The following is an 18,713-nucleotide window of genomic DNA, read 5'->3' as shown; positions in this document are numbered from 1 at the left end:
GGCCAGGAAGTGCATAACATCCCAACAGTTCCATTCTTCTTCAGATGTCCCGATATGAAGCGAGAGACGGATTGCTGGGGATGGCAAAGCACTCGACAACATTTCTGAAGAGATCATTGATGCTTTTCCATCTCTAGTGGTCAGAAGATCCAAGTCTGGATTGGTTTATTTGGGGTTGGTTTTTTTTTGTGTGTGTTCTTTAATTTTGCTATTGACCAGTTTTTGATTTAACATCATGGTACGGATCACATGCACAATCTCCTTCAGCACTGACGACGAGCCAGTTGGTCGCACACGCCAAGACAGCTTCGACGACCACTACAAGCGCGTGGTATGGGCAAGAGACGGCGAACACGGCAAGTACCAGGAGGAGGGTGATGACCCTGACACATGCGATGGCACAGAAGAAGAAGAAGTGCCTGACATCAGCCTTGCCACATTTTTTGGTGGCTGCTCCCTTCATGGTGGCAACCACGTCTTCGTGGAGGACAAGAAAATCAGCATCCGTCGGGTCTTGTGGACAGTGGTCTTCCTGTTGGCGATCTCCATGTTCCTTATGCAGGTGGTGGACCGTGTCATCTACTACCTGCAGTATGACTACATCACCATGCTGGACGAGCGAAATGCCAAGAACATGACGTTCCCCGCCATCACGCTCTGCAATTACAACACTTTCCGGCGCTCGCAGCTCAGATACAGCGACTTGCTTTTCATGGGGCCTCTGTTGGGATACGAAGACAACATGGCACCAGGAATCCCATTGGCGCCGGAGACCGACTGGCAGGGGTCTCGATTAACCCTCGCAGAGTTCTTCAATCGCACCCGTCACCGCATGGAGGACATGCTGCTGGAGTGTAACTATGCTGGGAAGGAGTGTGGCCCGGAACACTGGAGAGAGGTAGGACTGGCGTCCGGATGGACTTGTAGTAAGGTAGTAAGTAGGAGTCGAGCTTTGGCCCCCCGGCGCTCAATCCATTCTCAGCATGTTATTGTGAGGGCGGCTGCCTTTATTTGCAAGAAGATAAATGGACTCCGCGCACTTGAGGCGTCAGAGAAGATGAATAGGTGTTCTCACTGTATCTAACAGGAATCAGAAGCCATTTATTCTTTGTGTTCAGCGTTGCAAATGAAAACAGCATTCCAGACCCCCATTATTACCCTTTGACTGCTCGTGATTGATAATTATACGGTGTAGCTTGCTTTTGTGTAACACGTTGGCCTGTTTCAAGGCCACTTGAGGGATCTTTTCCTCGAGACTTGCTGCTGAAGTTTTGACATTGTGGAAATTGGTCTCTGGCAAGTGTTTGCATAGATTTGTCAGATATGCTGACAAGGTTATTGTGCATTGCTTTTCAGGCTTTGTGGATGGGATAAAATTGTACTGTTTGCAGATGGCTTCTTCAGAGTGTTTTAACTGTTTGGGTTTTCATTTTCCTGTAGGTAGGTCTCTTCATATTTAGGGCTGCTTCTTAAAGCGCTTGCAAAGTGCTGATATAGGATGCGAGCTTTCCGTGTAGAGTATCGCTCTAGGGTTCTTCCCCCAAGAGCGTGTCTGAGTTTGCAGCTAATCCCTTTACGCTGATGAAAAGAGGTCCGCCTGTCTGTGAAATAGGCATTTTGTTTGTCATTGTTGCTGATCTCAAGGTTTCTAGCCGGCGCTCACGCCGTTGGAGATCTCCCGTGAGTCAAGCTCTTATTGAGCTGAGTGAATTATGTGGTGCTTCGCCGTAAAGGCCAAGAATATATCTGGTAGCGCTTACTGAAGAATCGGTTTAGAGCACTTAAGTATATTTAGTCTCCTGCCTGGTAAGTGCATATGGGGTTTTAAACACTGCTGGTTGCACTCTGATAATAGATGTTTATTATCTGATGCCTCCTATGGGATGTATTATCAACCTGCTTGAAAGGTGCAGCAGCGTGGATAATCTGCCCTATGCACACAAACAAAAACAAAAAAATCCAACGGCCATAAACACTGTATAATTTAATCCACATTTAGTGCTTCAACTAGCATATCAGTTCATATCAGCTCAGTCAGTCAATGCTTGTGTTCTTTGCAAATCTCGACCTCGCTATTAGTGCTTATTTGCTCATCTTTCTTGCAATGCTAAGAATGTGAGTTCACTGTGTGCGAGTCTCCATCGATTGACAGATATTAAGAAGAGTGCTGCAGCGGGTCGATAGGAGGCGGGCCTGTGCCAAGCAGACGGGCAGCTCATCTTTCCGTCCCGGGGCAGAATTCGAGTCCCACTTCCTCCAGCTCCATTAGACAGGGATCTTTTTTCACCACCAGAGCACAAGCTCACGTTTCGCCCTTCTGCAAGCCCAGCCATGCAGTCAAGTAACTGTGAGGTTTTAAGATTTTCCTTTCCTTTTTATTACTTTTCCTGAGGCTTTTGTACGGATCAAAAACAATGTTGATTTTTATTTTTATTTTTTTTTGGTTTGGTGTGGTTCGCTTTCACACTGCCCTTTGTGCAAGTTCATTTATTGGTTCATCCATTCAACCATACCAGAGTTTGTTTGGAAATGGACCAAGACCACTTCTGGTATGGTTATGCCCAAAAGATCTGCACCAAGGGGTGTCATGAGGTGAGCGTGCTACAATTCAGCTTAGCGAACATTAAATTGAGCGGCCATATAAAGTTGCTAGATAGATTATAGAGGACCTTTTGGATTTCCTGCCCGATTTACTGTATTAACACATAGACCAGCAGTTAATGATCTGTCCTTCACGGACTGCATGACTTTGCCACTTCCTGTGGATTTTTTTTTTTTTTTTTTTTCTGTGAGTAAGCAACTAATAAAATTTTGGACGACAAAGCCTCTTCTCGTCGACTAACAGTTAGTAGACTATAAAAAAAAACATATTTATGAGCATTAGTAAAACTGAAGGTGTCAGAATAAACACGAAAAACACATGATCGTTGTCACGTGGTGAATTCGACCAATCGTGAAACAGCTGTGTTCTCATTAGCACTCATGCAGCCACTCTGGAGAAACTGCACCGACTGCTCTCAACACTCTTGTGCTATCTTAATACCGTCTCAAGTCGGACTACATTTCTAACCATCATGCACTGCTTCAAGTCAGCTGCCGATTTGTCTGTGCAGTGCTGCATGAAGTTGAAGACTCCTTTTGTTTTGCCAATTTACCCAATAGTATTTGCCAGCTGGTGGAAAACACAGTGTATTAAAGCCTTAGAAGTGTTTTAAAACCTCAAGAAGTCTAGTCTTGGAAGCAAATGAACTAGGTCAGTGATCACAGATTCTACCCAACCTAAACAACCTCACCATCCAACTAAAATCTCTATGATCAGAGGAATATTAGAATGTGGATGAATCAACCCATCAGATTACATTACAAATTGTCAATTGTGCTTGTTTCAGTTGTGTGTTCCCAATCTGGCAACCTGCGTGGAGTCTGATAGACGTTCACACCATACGCGATTTGCGTAAATAAATAGTAAATTCGCCAAAGTTTGGATTTTTTCAACTTGCGCGAATCACGTGTCAAACGCCTGAAACGCTTAATTCGATGTCTATCGCGTTTTTGCATTGACTTAACATGTAAAGCACTCGTGCTCAAAGCTTCATTTGCGTCTAGTGTGAATGCACCATGAGGAAGAGGAAGCAGGAGATTTTTTTTTATTTGGACTGCAGTACTCATTTCAACCACTAGCTGCCAATATTACATTCTGTACTTTCAATAATCATCTTAATTCTCTGTCAATAGGGAAGACTGCACTATACAACGTTCGTGCTGTTATCATTCGTGCTGTGAATGGGCCTTAAAAGCTGTGCTCACACTTAGCAATTTTCTTAGTGATCAGATTTAATATTTTCACCTGAACAGTAAAACAGAATCTGAGTCTATCTCGACTTTACTTGTATTGCTTAGCAACTACCCTCAACATTTTGGTAACCTTAGTTTTTAAACTTACGCCAGACTTTTTTTTTGCCAGACACTAAGCATATTATTTAAACCAGAGGAATCAGCATTGTCTAATCTGCTCCTATATAGATGTGGAATCAATAAGTGGGTTGATTTAAAACTCTTACAGACAAAAAGTGCACAGGGTCTAGACGTCATCTGATGCTGTATTTGGTTTCTTATAAGAGTGTGTTCAATTTGACCTTGACTGTATAATCTCAACTTGATCTTCATGGTTTATCGGAGGATCGGTGCTGATGACAGCAGCTCATCTAATATTAACAAGGCCAGAAAACACATTTCACACCAGCTTCTTTCCAACCCTGGCTCTGTTCCCTTTATAACCCTTAGAAACTGCTTACGCAGCGCTCTGTGAAATGCTAATTCGTTGCATGGCCACTTAACGATGATGACAGCGATCACACTGAAAGGTTTCAGCATTTGTGACCCTGGACCACAAAACCAGTCTTAAGTCGCTGGGGTATATTTGTAATAATAGCCAAAAATACATTGTATGGGTCAAAATTATAGATTTTTCTTTTATGCCAAAAATCATTAGGAAATTAAGTAAAGATCATGTTCCATTACGATTTTTTGTAAAATTACTACTATAAATATATCAACATGTAATTTTTGATTAGTAATATGCATTGTTAAGAACTTAATTTGGAGAACTTTAAAGGTGATTTTCTCAATATTTTTTATTTTTTTTGGCCAAATATTGTCCTATCCTAACAAACCATACATCAATAGAAAGCTTATTTATTGAGCTTTAATATGTTGTATACATCTCAGTTTTGTAAAATTTAACCTTATGACTGGTTTTGTGGTCCAGGGTCACATTTGACTGAAGGCTTTGTTGGCGCATATGTTTAGAAGTCTTCATGTATAAAATAGGACTATTGATCAATTTTAAATATGCAGTTAAATTAATTCCATGATTTTTGGATTAATTGAAATAATGCTATTTGTCAGGATTTCATTTGAAATATGCAAAGCACAAATTCCAAAGTATGGGAATGCACCATACTTTGTAACATCACGGTAACTTTCACTTTTACTATTTTAGGGGTTACTTTAGTATTGCCCAGCGTTTTTGCTATGTGGTTGACAGATATATTTGGGATTTTTTTACTTGGGATATCTGGTTTGTTAAAATCACTCTCCTTATATACGCTGTGGTAAACAGCCCTAATGACTAAGGGAACTACAAATGACTTGCTTCTGTAATTTTACAGTTTAACGATCATGAGTGTCTCATTTAATGTGGCCTGGAGTTCCTCTGAATGCACCTGATGTCAATGTTGCAGCCTGAACACTAGAGGGCGTCAGAACACAGAGAATTACACCTAAAGTTCAGTCCATTGAGTGCTGAACTTTATCACAAAAAAGCATGCACAGTTACAAGAGGTCGTTTTATGACTATAAGCTAATGCAGCCCAATAAAAAGGATTTAAAGCAGCACATTGGCTCAAGGCCGCCACAGAAAAAAAAAAAAAAAACAGCATATTGAAGTCAACAAGAAATGTCTGTTTCTGGTCTTATTTTGTTTCCCTAATGCATTTAGCTTTAAAGTAAAAAAAAAAAAAACCTTTCCTTTTAAACTTATGTCTAGTTCATATGTCTAGTATGCCATACAAGTTTAATATAGGCTAGTTATGTCTCAAACGATTAATCGTGATTAATCGCATCTAAAATAAAAGTTTTTGTTTACATAATATATGTGTGTGTGCTGTGTATATTTATGATGCATATATACATGCACAATTCCTTATGAAACATCAAGCCACGCCCACATTTTTTCTTATTAAATACATTCAAAAAGACACTATATTATAAAATCACAATGGTTTCCAAACATCATTTGGAAATTTCTTGTTGCTTTTTCATTGCTCGGTGATTAATAGTAGGTAGATTCCGGTTCTTTCAGGTGCTCTTCCTTGGTCTTTTCACAAGATATTTGAAAGTTCAGGTGCAACAAAACGTGGTTCAGACGCGTCGAGCTGGCGTACAGTCAGTCTGCAGCACAAAACAATCTGTACGAAGTACCTTTCTGCGAGTCACATGCCCACGCTTATCTTGTTCAGAATAGCGCAGTGATGAATGCACCTCGGCTTTGTTTACCGCGGTAAAGCCGGAGGTGTGCGGATGATCTCCATCGCCAACGGAAACGCATTGAAAGCGCGTCATTGTGTTATCAGGGTCTTGAGCGAGACGCAGATCTTAGAAAACTGATAAGTATTCGTCTCTCAATGACGGTCCTCCCACGTGTGTGTGCAGACGCCACTGAGAGCTTTGATTTACTGCGTGTTTTCATACCTGCCACGGGGGAAAGCAGGGACGTCGGATGACTTATTTCAGTGATGGATGTGCCGCATTATCTCCAAGACAATCAACAATTAACCTACACGCAGCCTGATATGACGTCCTTCAGGGGTTGTAAATGCGTGAGAAAGTTCTCCATTGACAATAAGATGCTTCCAGCTGTTTGTTAGAGACATTATTCAGATTCATATCTCAATTAAGTATTCATAAGTTGCATTAGTCATTTAAAGCCTATTTAATTTTCATTAATTACTCACGCTCATGTCATACCAAACAAGACCTTCGTTCATCTACGGAACACAAATTGTTTTCGATATTTTCGATGAAATCTGAGAGCTTTCTGAGCCTGCATAGACAGCAACGCAAATACCTCGTTCAAGTTCAGAAACGTTGTCAGGACATCGATAAAATAGTGCATTTGACATCAGCGATTCAATTGTATTGTTATAAAGCTACAAGAATACTTTTCGAGAACAAAGAAAACACAAATAACGTTTGGTAAAGCCACATTTAAATTTAAAAACCTGTACGATTTTGTTGACAAAGTCAAAGTTAAATGTTTTGGGAGTAAAATGTTATATAAATCAGATGAATGATATAGGAACGAACCTTTCTGTAAAAATATAGATGGGAATAAAACTGTAAAGTTTGGTGTATGTGCTGCTAAAGTGGAGAAAAATCTAATTTTGAGAAAACCGCTTTTAAAGATGTATTGTAATTGAAATCTTCAGGAGCAAACCAAATAAATTTTAATAAATTAAACAAATGTATAATATGTATGTTGTCATTCAAGTGGTCTGAAAGAAGACACGGTATTATTCCCTATTTAACTGGCAGCATTCCTGCAATTTTAACTGAGATTGCAAAATGGCGGTCCACTCCAAGGTGGCTAAAACTGTGCGACAGGAGGTTGTCCAGATGAAGGCCAAAGGAATGACTCTTTCAGCCATTGCGAGAGAAGTTGTTCATTCCAAATCTGTGATTTGTTTAGTATTGAAGCTTCACAATGACCAAAGTCCTCTCAAGTCCCCTAAAAAAAGCTGGTCGTCCACATAATATAATAATGGATAATGCAGACTTTCAATGGGCAATTGGTTCAGCACCGCAGATGGAATTGCTTTCCAGTTCAGCGCTGAACATGTTACGGATCTGTCTCGGCATGTTTAAGAGAATTCTGAGAAAGTACACACACTCTGCAATGACCAAGCCTCTCATTAGCAGAAAGAATCAAAAGGCTAAGCTTACCTTTGCTCAGGAGCATGTTCAGCAACTGGTCCAAAGTTCACTTTAGTGATGAAAGCAAGTGTGTTTTAAGCTCAGCTCAAAAAGCGTAGCAGACATTCTGAAGGAAATTAAAAGCGTTATGGAAGGAAAAATATCCAAAAATCTTCAAACTGAATTGAAAAACAAAGGTTTTTTTCCTGAAGTGTCTAGCTTTAATTGGAACTTGAGTGCTGTTTGAGATATTGAAAATGACTTTTAAAATGAGAAGGGAAATGGTGTAAAGAGGGTGATTTGTATTATAAATGAAATCAGATGAAGTGTTACAAAGCCTTAAATGTCTATTTTGGATGCTTCATGTCCACTAGTCTGAAGATGATGTGTTATGGAGCATAAAATCTCAAAATGGACTAGAAAAGTGTCGATTTTTTTTTTCTGTAGTGTATTGCCTTAATTGGAACCTGAGTGCTATCGGAGATGTTAAAATATACACCAAAATATTGAAAAATAGAAGACAGGCTGTAAAAATGAAAAAAGAAATAAGGGCAAAGAAGGTGAAAATACCATAAATGGATCTAATTAGGAGAAGTGTGACACATGGGCCCGACCTGACACTGAAATGTGCCAATGAGCACTTATCCTCGCTAATTCGGTCGTTACTTAATCACTAATGGCTTCTTAATGTTTTCATCCGTCATTTTCAGTAAAAAAATATCCAGCAGCCCTCTGAAAAGGTAGGATTTGCAGTGTTTGGGTTGAGGATTGGAAAGCTTTCATGTTTTTAAACTCACCTTTAAAGCGATTTACACTCGGCTGTGTTACAGATCTGAGACAGATAAACTCAGATCTGCAGCTCAAATCAATTGCGGAGAGCCAGAGAGGCTTGAATTGTAGTATCTGAGAGATTTCAGTTGTCTGATTATATGTTAAAGGTCAGAGAAGCATGTGTTCATGCCTAGATGTGTTTTCATAGTTGTTTTTACTTGCTTGAGGGGTGTGCTGATGCTGTCAGTTGTATGTGCACAGAAATGTCAAGCACTTGTTAAAAATCACAAAATTGCTTTTCTGAGATCTCGGTGCAGAAAGAATCGACTGGAAAACTTGTTTGAAAAAACTAAAATAGTGTTATGAGCACTTGAGGAAGAACTAGCCATTTGACAAAGTAAATCGATTTTATAGAAGTTTTTAGAGACATTTTTGCTGTTTTTTGAGTGGTGAAGAAACTCAAACACATTTTTTTTTTCCGATTTCGATTTTTAGGAATTTGTTTGTTCATTTATGTTGTGTACTTTTTTGTATTTTACTATTTGAAGGGATTAGATAGATAATGCTCAGCTCATTTTAAGCTCAGCTCAAAAGTCTAGCAGACATTCTGGAGAAAAAAAAAAAAGTTTTCAATAAAACGCTGGAGTGAAATTAAATTCAAAGGGCTGTTGGTTGGAAGTGAACAGGATCAGTGACAGAAGTGATTCAGATATGAGGTCAAGCAGGTGTTGAAGTCTATCAGCCCTACACATAAACACAAGCGTGTTTCCTGCAGGGTGAAGTCGACATGTCCTGCCTCATTACTCTTGCTCTGTATGTGTCTGACAACTGCTGTTATCCGCTTTCCCTCCTCACACACTCACACACACATGCGAACAGGCTGAGGTGTACCTGGAGCTGTATTAATAGACCTTGGACAGATTGTCCGTGATGCAGACAGGTGGAAAGAGAAGTACAGCTTCCTAGATGAGTTGAGATGGTTGGAGTTTATATGGCTCATATTTCTCCTATAGTTAAAAGAAAAACAAGAAATTGTATTTAAAAAATGTTCAGATGCATTCCAGTGATGAGAAATTGAAGTAAAAATATGTGCTACATTGTCATGACAATGTAGTCTTGGTGCAAAATATCTTGGGATTTTTTTGTGTTTCGTGGGAAAATATGACCTTGAAAGGTTTAATTAATTTACCATTATATTTCAAATCTAATATAAAGCTGATATATGTCCTTGTGAGCAACAACAATTAGAAATCCTTTTTCAAATGATCTTTCATGTTGAGTTGAATGAGTTTGATGGTTGCTTAAGGCATTAACCCATTTGTGCCCAAAATTTTCTGAATGGTTTCATGCATATAGTTGTGTTAATAGTGTCCTATCTGAACATGTTCTACATTTATTTCCCCCGAATGTGTCTGGGGACTATAGTTGCCAGTGGGCAAATATGTTGTATGCACCCCTTCAATGTCAAATTTTAATAGGATGGGAACATTTGGCATCTAACTCAAAATAACTGCCTTCAACACCCTGTTGAAATAACAGCTAAAACCAGCCAAAGATGGTTGGCTGGTCTTAGCTGGTTTAGGCTGTTCCAGCTGGTCTCCCAGCCAGACAAGCTAAGAAAGTGGCCAAAACCCATCTAAAACCAGTCTGCTCACCAGCTAAAACCAGGCTGGATTACCAGCTAAAATCAGCCTAAACTGGTTTGCTGGATTTAGCTGGTTTAAGATGTAAGTAGTTGGTTTTAGCTGGTCCCCCAGCCTGGGTAGTTTGGTCAGGCTGGTTTTATCTGGTTGTTCCAGCTGGTCTGCTAAGGAAATGGCCAAAACCCATCTAAAACCAGACTGGTGACCAGCTAAGACCAGGCTGGATTACTAGCTAAAACCAGCCTAAACTGGTTTGCTGGTGTTAGCTGGTTTAAGATATAAGTAGCTGGTTTTAGCTGGTCCCCCAGCCTGAGTAGTTTGGTCAGGCTGGTTTTATCTGGTTGATCCAGCTGGTCTCCCAGCCAGACCAGCTAAAGAAGTGCCCAAAACCCATCTAAAACCAGACTGGTGACCAGCTAAGACTAGATTGGATTACTAGCTAAACCATCTTAAACTGGTTTGCTGGTTTTAGCTGGTTTAAGATGTAAGTAGCTGGTTTTAGCTGGTCCCCCAGGCTAACTCAAAATAACTGCCTTCAACACCCTGTTGAAATAACAGCTAAAACCAGCCAAAGATGGTTGGCTGGTCTTAGCTGGTTTAGGCTGTTCCAGCTGGTCTCCCAGCCAGATAAGCTAAGAAAGTGGCCAAAACCCATCTAAAACCAGTCTGCTGACCAGCTAAAACCAGGCTGGGTTACCAGCTAAAATCAGCCTAAACTGGTTTGCTGGATTTAGCTGGTTTAAGATGGAAGTAGTTGGTTTTAGCTGGTCCCCCAGCCTGGGTAGTTTGGTCAGGCTGGTTTTATCTGGTTGTTCCAGCTGGTCTGCTAAGGAAATGGCCAAAACCCATCTAAAACCAGACTGGTGACCAGCTAAAACCAGGCTGGATTACCAGCTAAAACCAGCCTAAAGTGGTTTGCTGGTGTTAGCTGGTTTAAGATATAAGTATTTAGCTGGTACCCCAGCCTGAGTAGTTTGGTCAGGCTGGTTTTATCTGGTTGATCCAGCTGGTCTCCCAGCCAGACCAGCTAAAGAAGTGCCCAAAACCCATCTAAAACCAGACTGGTGACCAGCTAAGACTAGATTGGATTACTAGCTAAACCATCTTAAACTTGTTTGCTGGTTTTAGCTGGTCCCCCAGGCTGAGTAGGCTGGTCAGGCTGGTGACCAGCTACGACCAGCTAAGACCAAGTTGTATTATCAGCATTTTCTGAAGAAAATGTGAGTGGTGCTTGCCATGACAAAACTCATGATGCTAACATGTTTTTAACAAGAAGGTAACATGAGTAGCATGATGCTAGCAACAGTATACCCTATTTCCCCATGATATATGATATATGTACTTACAAGTAATTTGCCCACTGGCAATTATAGTTGCCGCTTGGACTTTTGACTAAGTATACAAAAAAAACTATAGATCTCTTGTAAGATTTGTTAAAAAACAAACAAACAAAAAAACTTGTTAGTAACACGAAATTTAACTTTATTTGGGAGGGTTTGCCCTCGCCATGCTTCCCGGAAGTAGGGGTAGGAAGTTGACAGCCTCATGTGACAGGAAGTCAGTGCCTTTTTTTTTGTTGGTCTTGAAATCCTTTATTTGGTTGTTTGTTTGTATGTCATTGAGATATAAAACATGGATAACATCTAGAAAAATACTTACAAAAGGAAAAATACAACTGAAAACTGCGGCAACTATAGTTGCCGGTGGGCTTAAATGGGTTAGGACTTGACGTTATTTGACATTACAACATGTTCGTCCCATTGTGAATGCTATAAAAGCAATGTCTACAAAAGCTTTTCATTTAGTCATTATTTTTGATGAAAAATTGCTTTTGTTTAAACTTCAAAGTCTGTCTTGAGCTTCATTTCTGTTAGCGTTCGCCTGAGTTGAACCTGAACAAACTTCGGCGTGACTTTGGAAATGAATCAGGCCCCATTATATACTCTTTATTCAAAGACAATTTTGAGATCAAACAAACTTAAGTAACTCCTCGTGGGGCTAAAGAAAAGACAGCAGAAATCGCTGATGTTCACACGGTCACCTGAGGTGAAAAACTCTAAAAATAAAATTGAGTTCAAATGTAAGCACGGCACCAACTGAGATTATTGCATCTCGGGGCGAGACTTTGATGTCCCGCTGCTCTGAAAAGAACCGACAACACGGAGTGCTGGGAATTCTGACCTGTAGTGCGGCTGACGCTGATATGTGCGTTAGAAGCAGCTGTTTATCTTTTAGAGGCTCTCAGGGAATTCTGGGAGAATGAATGTTATTTATTGTGGAGGTTGTTTCTGGAGATGTTTCCATACTCGAGCATTTGTGAGTTATTGTTGCTCGTTTTTTTAAGGTTGGTCATGTGAACAAGATTCATATCGGCAGCGAGTCAGAGAAGCTGACCCATGCGGAAGGGTTCAGCTCAACCTGTCTGAGAGTCATTCATCTGAAGTGCCTCACTAAAACACACTGACTTGCCCAGTGATGCTTTTTCCTTGTTTCTCTCTCACTCTGGCTGTCATATCTGCATCCCAAAAGTTTGGTTGCTTTGAGAACGTTAGATTGCTTCAGAACTTAGTGAGACACTTCACCAGGCATATTCTTTGATATTGCAATCACCATAATTGTCGTAACCTAGTAAGGCAGCATTGAACATTTTGATGGGTTTTTTTTTTTTTGTGCAGTCTTTTTATCCTCTACTTGAACATTATTTCTCTTGTTTTGAATGCTTTAAGCAATGTCTCTTTGTTTTCAACATTCATCTTTGTTCAAACATGTTACAAATCCTTTCTTTGTGAAATCAGACGTTTTGAACGTCCTTTTCGATTTCAATTCAAAACATTTTGAACTTTTTCATTTATCTTTTTTTTTTTCCTCTGGTTGTAAGCATTTCAAACAATCTTTCTCTGAATTCATTGTGATCATCTCAAATGTTGCTTTCTTGAATCTAATCGTTAGATGTCGTCTTCTCTTCAGCCGTTTTGAATGTTCTTTTCTCCGAATTCAGCCATTTGATCCTTTTCTCTGTCGAAGAACAATGATTAACTTCTCACCCTTATGTTGTTCCAAACCCGTAAGATCATTGTCTTCACAACACAAATTAAGATGTTTTTTAATGAAATCCAAAAGCTCTCTTACTCTCCATAGACAGCAAGGGTCCTACCACGTTCAAGGTTAACAAAGATAACAAGAACATCGACAAAATAGCTCGTATGACAATGGTTCAATGTGGAGGAGAAGAATTGTTGAATAAAGTTTTAGTTTTAGTATTCTTGTAGCTTCATAAAATTACAGTTGAGCCACTGATGTTACATGGACTATTTTGTCAAAGTTCTTGGTACCTTTCTGGACCTCCTTGCTGTTTATGGAGGGACAGAGAGCTCTCGGATTTCATCAAACATATCTTAATTTGTGTTCCGCAGACGAACAAATGTTTGGAAGACGTGGGTGAGTAATTTATGATAGAATTTTCGTTTTTGGGTGAACCATACCTTTAAGCAAAAATGTTGATTTGAATATTTTAAACATACTTTCTCTTGATTCTAATCATCTGAATTTCTAGTCTCAGCCTCAGATGCCATGCCTATGCACCGTCGTCATCTGATTGGCTGAATTATACAGAATTTCCAGACGTATGTGAAATATGTAAAGTTCACGGCATAGATTTTTTTTTAAATACGTCCAAGAGTTTTACACACCAGTCAATATGGCCTCTTGGACGGTTCTTGGCCATTCAAAGCAGCCAAGGTTCCCAGACCTTCAGTCATCAGTCTGAAAGTCTGGCTATGCAGGACTAATTGAATTTTTATCTCCTGATTCAAATATAATGAGCATTCTTTTTTCAGTTGTTTTTAACATTCCTTTGAGTTTTGTCTCTATTCAAACATCTTGAATATTGTTTCTCCTGGTTTGAATTCATCTAAAGTTTTGAATGTTCTCTCTCTTTATTTTCCTCATTCAAGTAGTGTCTTTCTGAAGTGGCACACTTTGCTTATTTCTTGTGCGTGATCCTGGACCACAAAACCAGTCTTCAGTAGCACTGGAATATATGTAGCAATTGACCCATACAATGCAAATTGCATTGTATGGGTCAAAATGATCAATTTTTCTTTTATGCCAAAAATCATTAGGGTGTTAAGTAAAGATCATGTTCCATGAAGATATTTTGTAAATTTCCTATACCGTAAATATATCAAAACAAATATGCATTGCTGAGAAGTTAATTTCGACTCTTTAAAGGTGATTTCAGTTTTTTCCACCCTCAGATTTCAGGTTTTCAAATTGTTATATCTCGGCTAAATATTGTCCTATACGCCACATTTTGTGGTCCAGAGTCACATATTTGGTTTCTTTATTCTAGTGTCACAGCCATTCTTTGCCCGATTTAAATAAATTTAGATATGAAGCACATTCTTTAGGCTTCCTGATAAGTGCAGCTCATTAGATTTAGAGAAACACTCACTGTCTCTCTATCTCTCTCGCTTATGTTTTCCGTTTCTGGCTTTGTCCGTGATTTATTCTATCCTCGCATCCACTGCTGCTGCATTGACTGGTATTTTATTTCTTTTCCTTCATTCTCTTTCTCCTCTCGTTCACGGTTCTTTCCATAAACCTGAAGCTCGCCTGCCATCATTAGAACTGAATTGTCTCTTTTATCGCATGTGAGAGTCGTCTCCGTCCACAGCTGCAGAGTCTCCGCAGAGGACACTTGGCATCAGCCTGGGTGCTGATATAGGCAGTTTTCCAGATCACTACAGCATACACTAGTGGGGTACTGAGTTTGGGTTTAGTATGCAGAACGTTGAGTAAGAATGGGACGATCAAACCAGCTTACAGTGTTTGTCTCAAATTGGGATCAGATTTGCCAAATTAGCAATTGAAATCCAACAGTCTCAATACGAATTCAATTCTCAAACTGTGATCCACCAACAGATTCTAACTTTGTATTCGTACGACTATTGACTAATTTGTGTCTGTTTGTTAGGAACGAACGATTGAAGTCTGTGCAAAACAAACTTGAATCCATTGTATAAAGTTGCGTTTCAAAAGACGAAGAAATCAAACTTCATCCAATTCAATTTCCCTCAAGAAACACAGCGTCTTTCATTTAGGCAAGAAGTGCCGTACTTTCACTGGAGAAATCAATGAGCTATCGTAGTAATGTTTGCCATTTCATTGCAAATGGAAGGAGCTGTATTGCTGTTGTGCTTTCTGTTTTCCCTTTGTTCACCGTGAAATAAACCACTCTAGACCCCATCAAGGCTATTTTGGGCTGCAAACCATTTTCCCCGTAAAAATGCAATTTCAGTTGTGGCTCTGTCATGGTTTTGCTCTTTGAGGCTCTTCCTAAACCCACTGGCTATCTTGCTAGAGTTCACCATCACTCAGGTAACTGATTAGTAGCTTAGATTAGTAGATTGAACACAGAATTTCTGCATTGTAGGAGTTTTTAGTATATGTTCTGATATTCCAGTGTAATGTTGTGTAATTTGGTTGCTTTTCAACCATTACAGAGAAGAACCGTTTTATACATGATTGAAAGCACTGCTTTTTATTATAGGCCAAAAGATGATGTATCACCCAGCACACATATATTTAAGAAGCTGTGAATATAGAAAAATCTTTAGAAACTTGCATCAATGTTTTTAGATATTTTTCAATCCTCACAAATCTGATGAAATGTGTTCCCATCTTTTAGCCCCTTTCAGCATCAAAAAGAATACATTGTTGCTCTGCAGCAGGAAAGCATGTGGAGTCATCCCCCCCCCCCCCAAAAAAAAACCCCCAAAAAAAAACCCACGCTTGAATTCATTCTGGCTTCGTAATAAATTGGTCTTTGGCGGGCGAGCTGCAGACTAAGTTTTGCCGAATTCTAATTTGCGTCTTCATCTGGGTGTTGATGCTGCTCAGCGTGTGATTGTCCCCACAGCGGAGCCGCATCCTCTTTGATGAAGACGCTTGTAAAAAAGCGTCTGTGACTGTTGAACATGTGGGTGTGCAGTGATGAACAGCCACTGGGGTCCCATGCCAACTTCACACGCCTCCAAAATATGAAAAGATTGAAAAATCATTGCTATTCCTTCTGCCTGAGCCATGAAAGCAACATTTGTATTTCATTTTAAATAAATAAATAGAATTTTCAACTGAAAAATGTATATGTTTTAAAAGATTCTTCACAGCGATGCCATAGAAGAACCATTTTGGTTCCACAAAGAACCATTCAGTTAAAGGTTCTTTAAAGAACCATCTCTTTCTTACCTTTTTATAATCTGAAGAACCTTCTTTCTTCACAAAGAACCTTTTGTGAAACAGAATGTTTTGTGTCAGATGTTAAAGGTTCTTGATGGAACCATTAAGACAAAAAAAAGTTGTTCTATAGCATCATGAGACACCTTTATTTTTAAGAGTGTATTTTGCTTGCAATAGGTGTCAGAATAAATGTTCTAATCCTTCTCAAGAAATATAATTTGTGCACCACTACGGTTAAAATAGCTTTTGAGATATAACTTATAACGCACATCATGATTGGTTCTCTCTCTGAAATTAGCTGTCTAATTGTTTTGTGAACCTCAGCTTAATATTAAACCACTCTTCTTGATGTGACTTTGAAATTAAATGTCAGATGTGAATCGCAACACCTCCACTGTAATTTATTTGTGACATTCATGGCTCCTTGCGTATATTTTCTTTTCTCAGTAAAACCGATGAAAGGACAACGAAGAGGACAGTGCTTGAATATCCACATATCCACCCACCAGCATTTGCCTCAGATAAGGCTGAACATATCCGGGTGTTTACAGGTTTATCTTGGCACGGCATTCTGGTCAATACTGTCCTCTGTTGTGTACACATTTGGACAAGAGCCTTTGTGAGGCATCTCAGAGCCTGCCAGCAAAAAAAAGGCTTATTGACTTTGAACACATTGTTAAGGTAAGTGGGCCATGACCTGCGGGCACCATGCCCACTTTCCCTGCTTGACTAACAGCCTGAGCTTAAGAACATGCCCACTTAGAGTCTAACAGGGATGGAGAGTGTAATTATTGGTCTGAATGATGCATTGTACAACAGGCAATTAAAACCGAACCTTATTCTGATGTAAAAAAGCACCATAGTAGTGTGAATGTTCTGACGTCAACATGAGTGTTCTTGAGCCAGATGCTATTTTTGATGATTGGCTGCTGCTGGCATATAAACAGACTCACTGTATTCGCACACAGATGGTTTAGAGAAATAAAAATGCCTGCTGCTATTTCAGATATAGAATGTATTTTTGTTTTCAGAATGACTTTAGTGCAAAATTCGAATTGAAGGATAGACGGTTTATTTTGTATATATGGGTTAATAGCAAATTTATTACGGTTTATTATCACAAGACGTCATTGCCGTTAAATAAAATGATAAAGAAACGTAACCACAGCAATAACAAAGTTCAGTGAAGTAACAGGCAGCAGAGGATGAGCGCGCTCACAAAGGAACAGAGCTGAGAGCGCGCAGAAGGGATGAAGCTGACGCTGTTGCTAAAACGAGCTGTTCCAATACACGCCAGTGAATTACTTCGACTGAATTTATGAAAATTAAACTTCAAAGTGGATATCAGATTTACAGCATGGCATAAAATCGCACGAATGTGAAGGAAATGTGGGGAGGTGTGCGTTGCTGGCAACAGTTGAGACTTTTACACCGGCTGTATTCCGCTTCCATGAGAGGAAAAATCTGGAGGAAATAATATTTTACCTTCCTTATTTACTACAGCGCTGTACTTCAAGCAGTTTTGATGATTCTGCAGATTTCTGATTTCTGCAGAACCGCGCGATGTTTATTCGTTTTGGGGAGCCTTGAAGCGTTTAACGGGTCGCTTCTGAGGTAAACCTGCGTGAGTCAAAGGACTCAGACCTACTCCAAAATGTGCCAAGGCGACGCCGCTCCGAAACAACGCACTGAAGGATCGTTAAAGGAAGCTGGACAGCTTTTCTTGAAGCATACGACCTTTCACGGATTGAGGCACGTCTTTCTAAGCGGATCGTATCCGCGAAGAGTCGCTTGGCTCTTGGCGTTTCTAACGGCGTTAGCGCTTCTTTTCACTTGGTCCTCCAACCGGGTTCGATACCTGCTCTCGTCGCCGGTGTACACCAAGGCGCATATGGTTTACGCGAAACGCCTCGTATTTCCCGCCGTGACGATTTGCAACCAGAACATCTTACTCCCGCGTCGTATGAAGAAACCGGACATCTTTAGCGCGGGACGTTGGCTCGGACTCTTCGGGAAAAACTGGCAGGTGTCCGCCGCGGTTCGTGAGGCGCTCGCATCCCACGATGATGGAACTAATAGTGAGCCGCCCTGGTCACCGTTCTCTCGCATACTGGACTTCAATCACTTTTTACCCCCTCCTCGAGATTCTCAGCCCTCCATGAGGCAGTTATTGGACCGTCTGGGGCATCAGCTTGAGGAGATGTTGCTTTATTGTCGATTTCAAGGACAGCTGTGCGGACCACGTAACTTTAGCACCGTAAGTTTGCGTGCATTTAACTTGAGAATAATAAACTATGCAAAAAAAAAATGTTCTTATAGTCGACTAGATCACTATTTCTTTCTTGCACATGTTTAATTAGAAGTTGTGCTTTGGTACTATTTCGATTAATCGCATCTAAAGTAAAAATAATTCATTCTGTTTACATAAGGTGTGTGTAGCTGTGCATATTTATTAGGCTATGTGTAAATAAACGTAAATGTATGTATTTGAGAAAAATGTTATGTTTATAAATAAAATATTTATATGTAATATCAATATAAATATATACATGTAATTTTTTTTAAATGTGTGTGTATGTGCGTTTT

General features: G+C 39.8%; 1 protein-coding gene across 3 annotated transcripts in view; it reads left to right on the top strand.

The window, feature by feature from the left end:
* The first annotated feature begins 235 nt into the window (after nucleotides 1–235).
* Nucleotides 236–18,713, top strand: part of asic1b (acid-sensing (proton-gated) ion channel 1b) — a 61,550-nt gene continuing 43,072 nt past the window's right edge. For 2 of the 3 annotated variants that reach the window (XM_073843925.1, XM_073843927.1), the window contains exon 1: nucleotides 17,685–18,384. In XM_073843925.1, the coding sequence (XP_073700026.1) occupies nucleotides 17,782–18,384 (603 nt within the window). In that variant the 5' untranslated portion in view covers nucleotides 17,685–17,781. Of the gene's footprint in view, nucleotides 899–17,684; nucleotides 18,385–18,713 lie in introns of those variants that run through there. The other variant, XM_073843924.1, reaches the window with a different exon arrangement.

The sequence above is a fragment of the Garra rufa genome, chromosome 7 (genome assembly GCF_049309525.1).
Source record: "Garra rufa chromosome 7, GarRuf1.0, whole genome shotgun sequence".
NCBI classification, from domain to species: Eukaryota; Metazoa; Chordata; class Actinopteri; order Cypriniformes; family Cyprinidae; genus Garra; species Garra rufa.
This window is presented reverse-complemented; position numbering and strand designations above follow the sequence as displayed.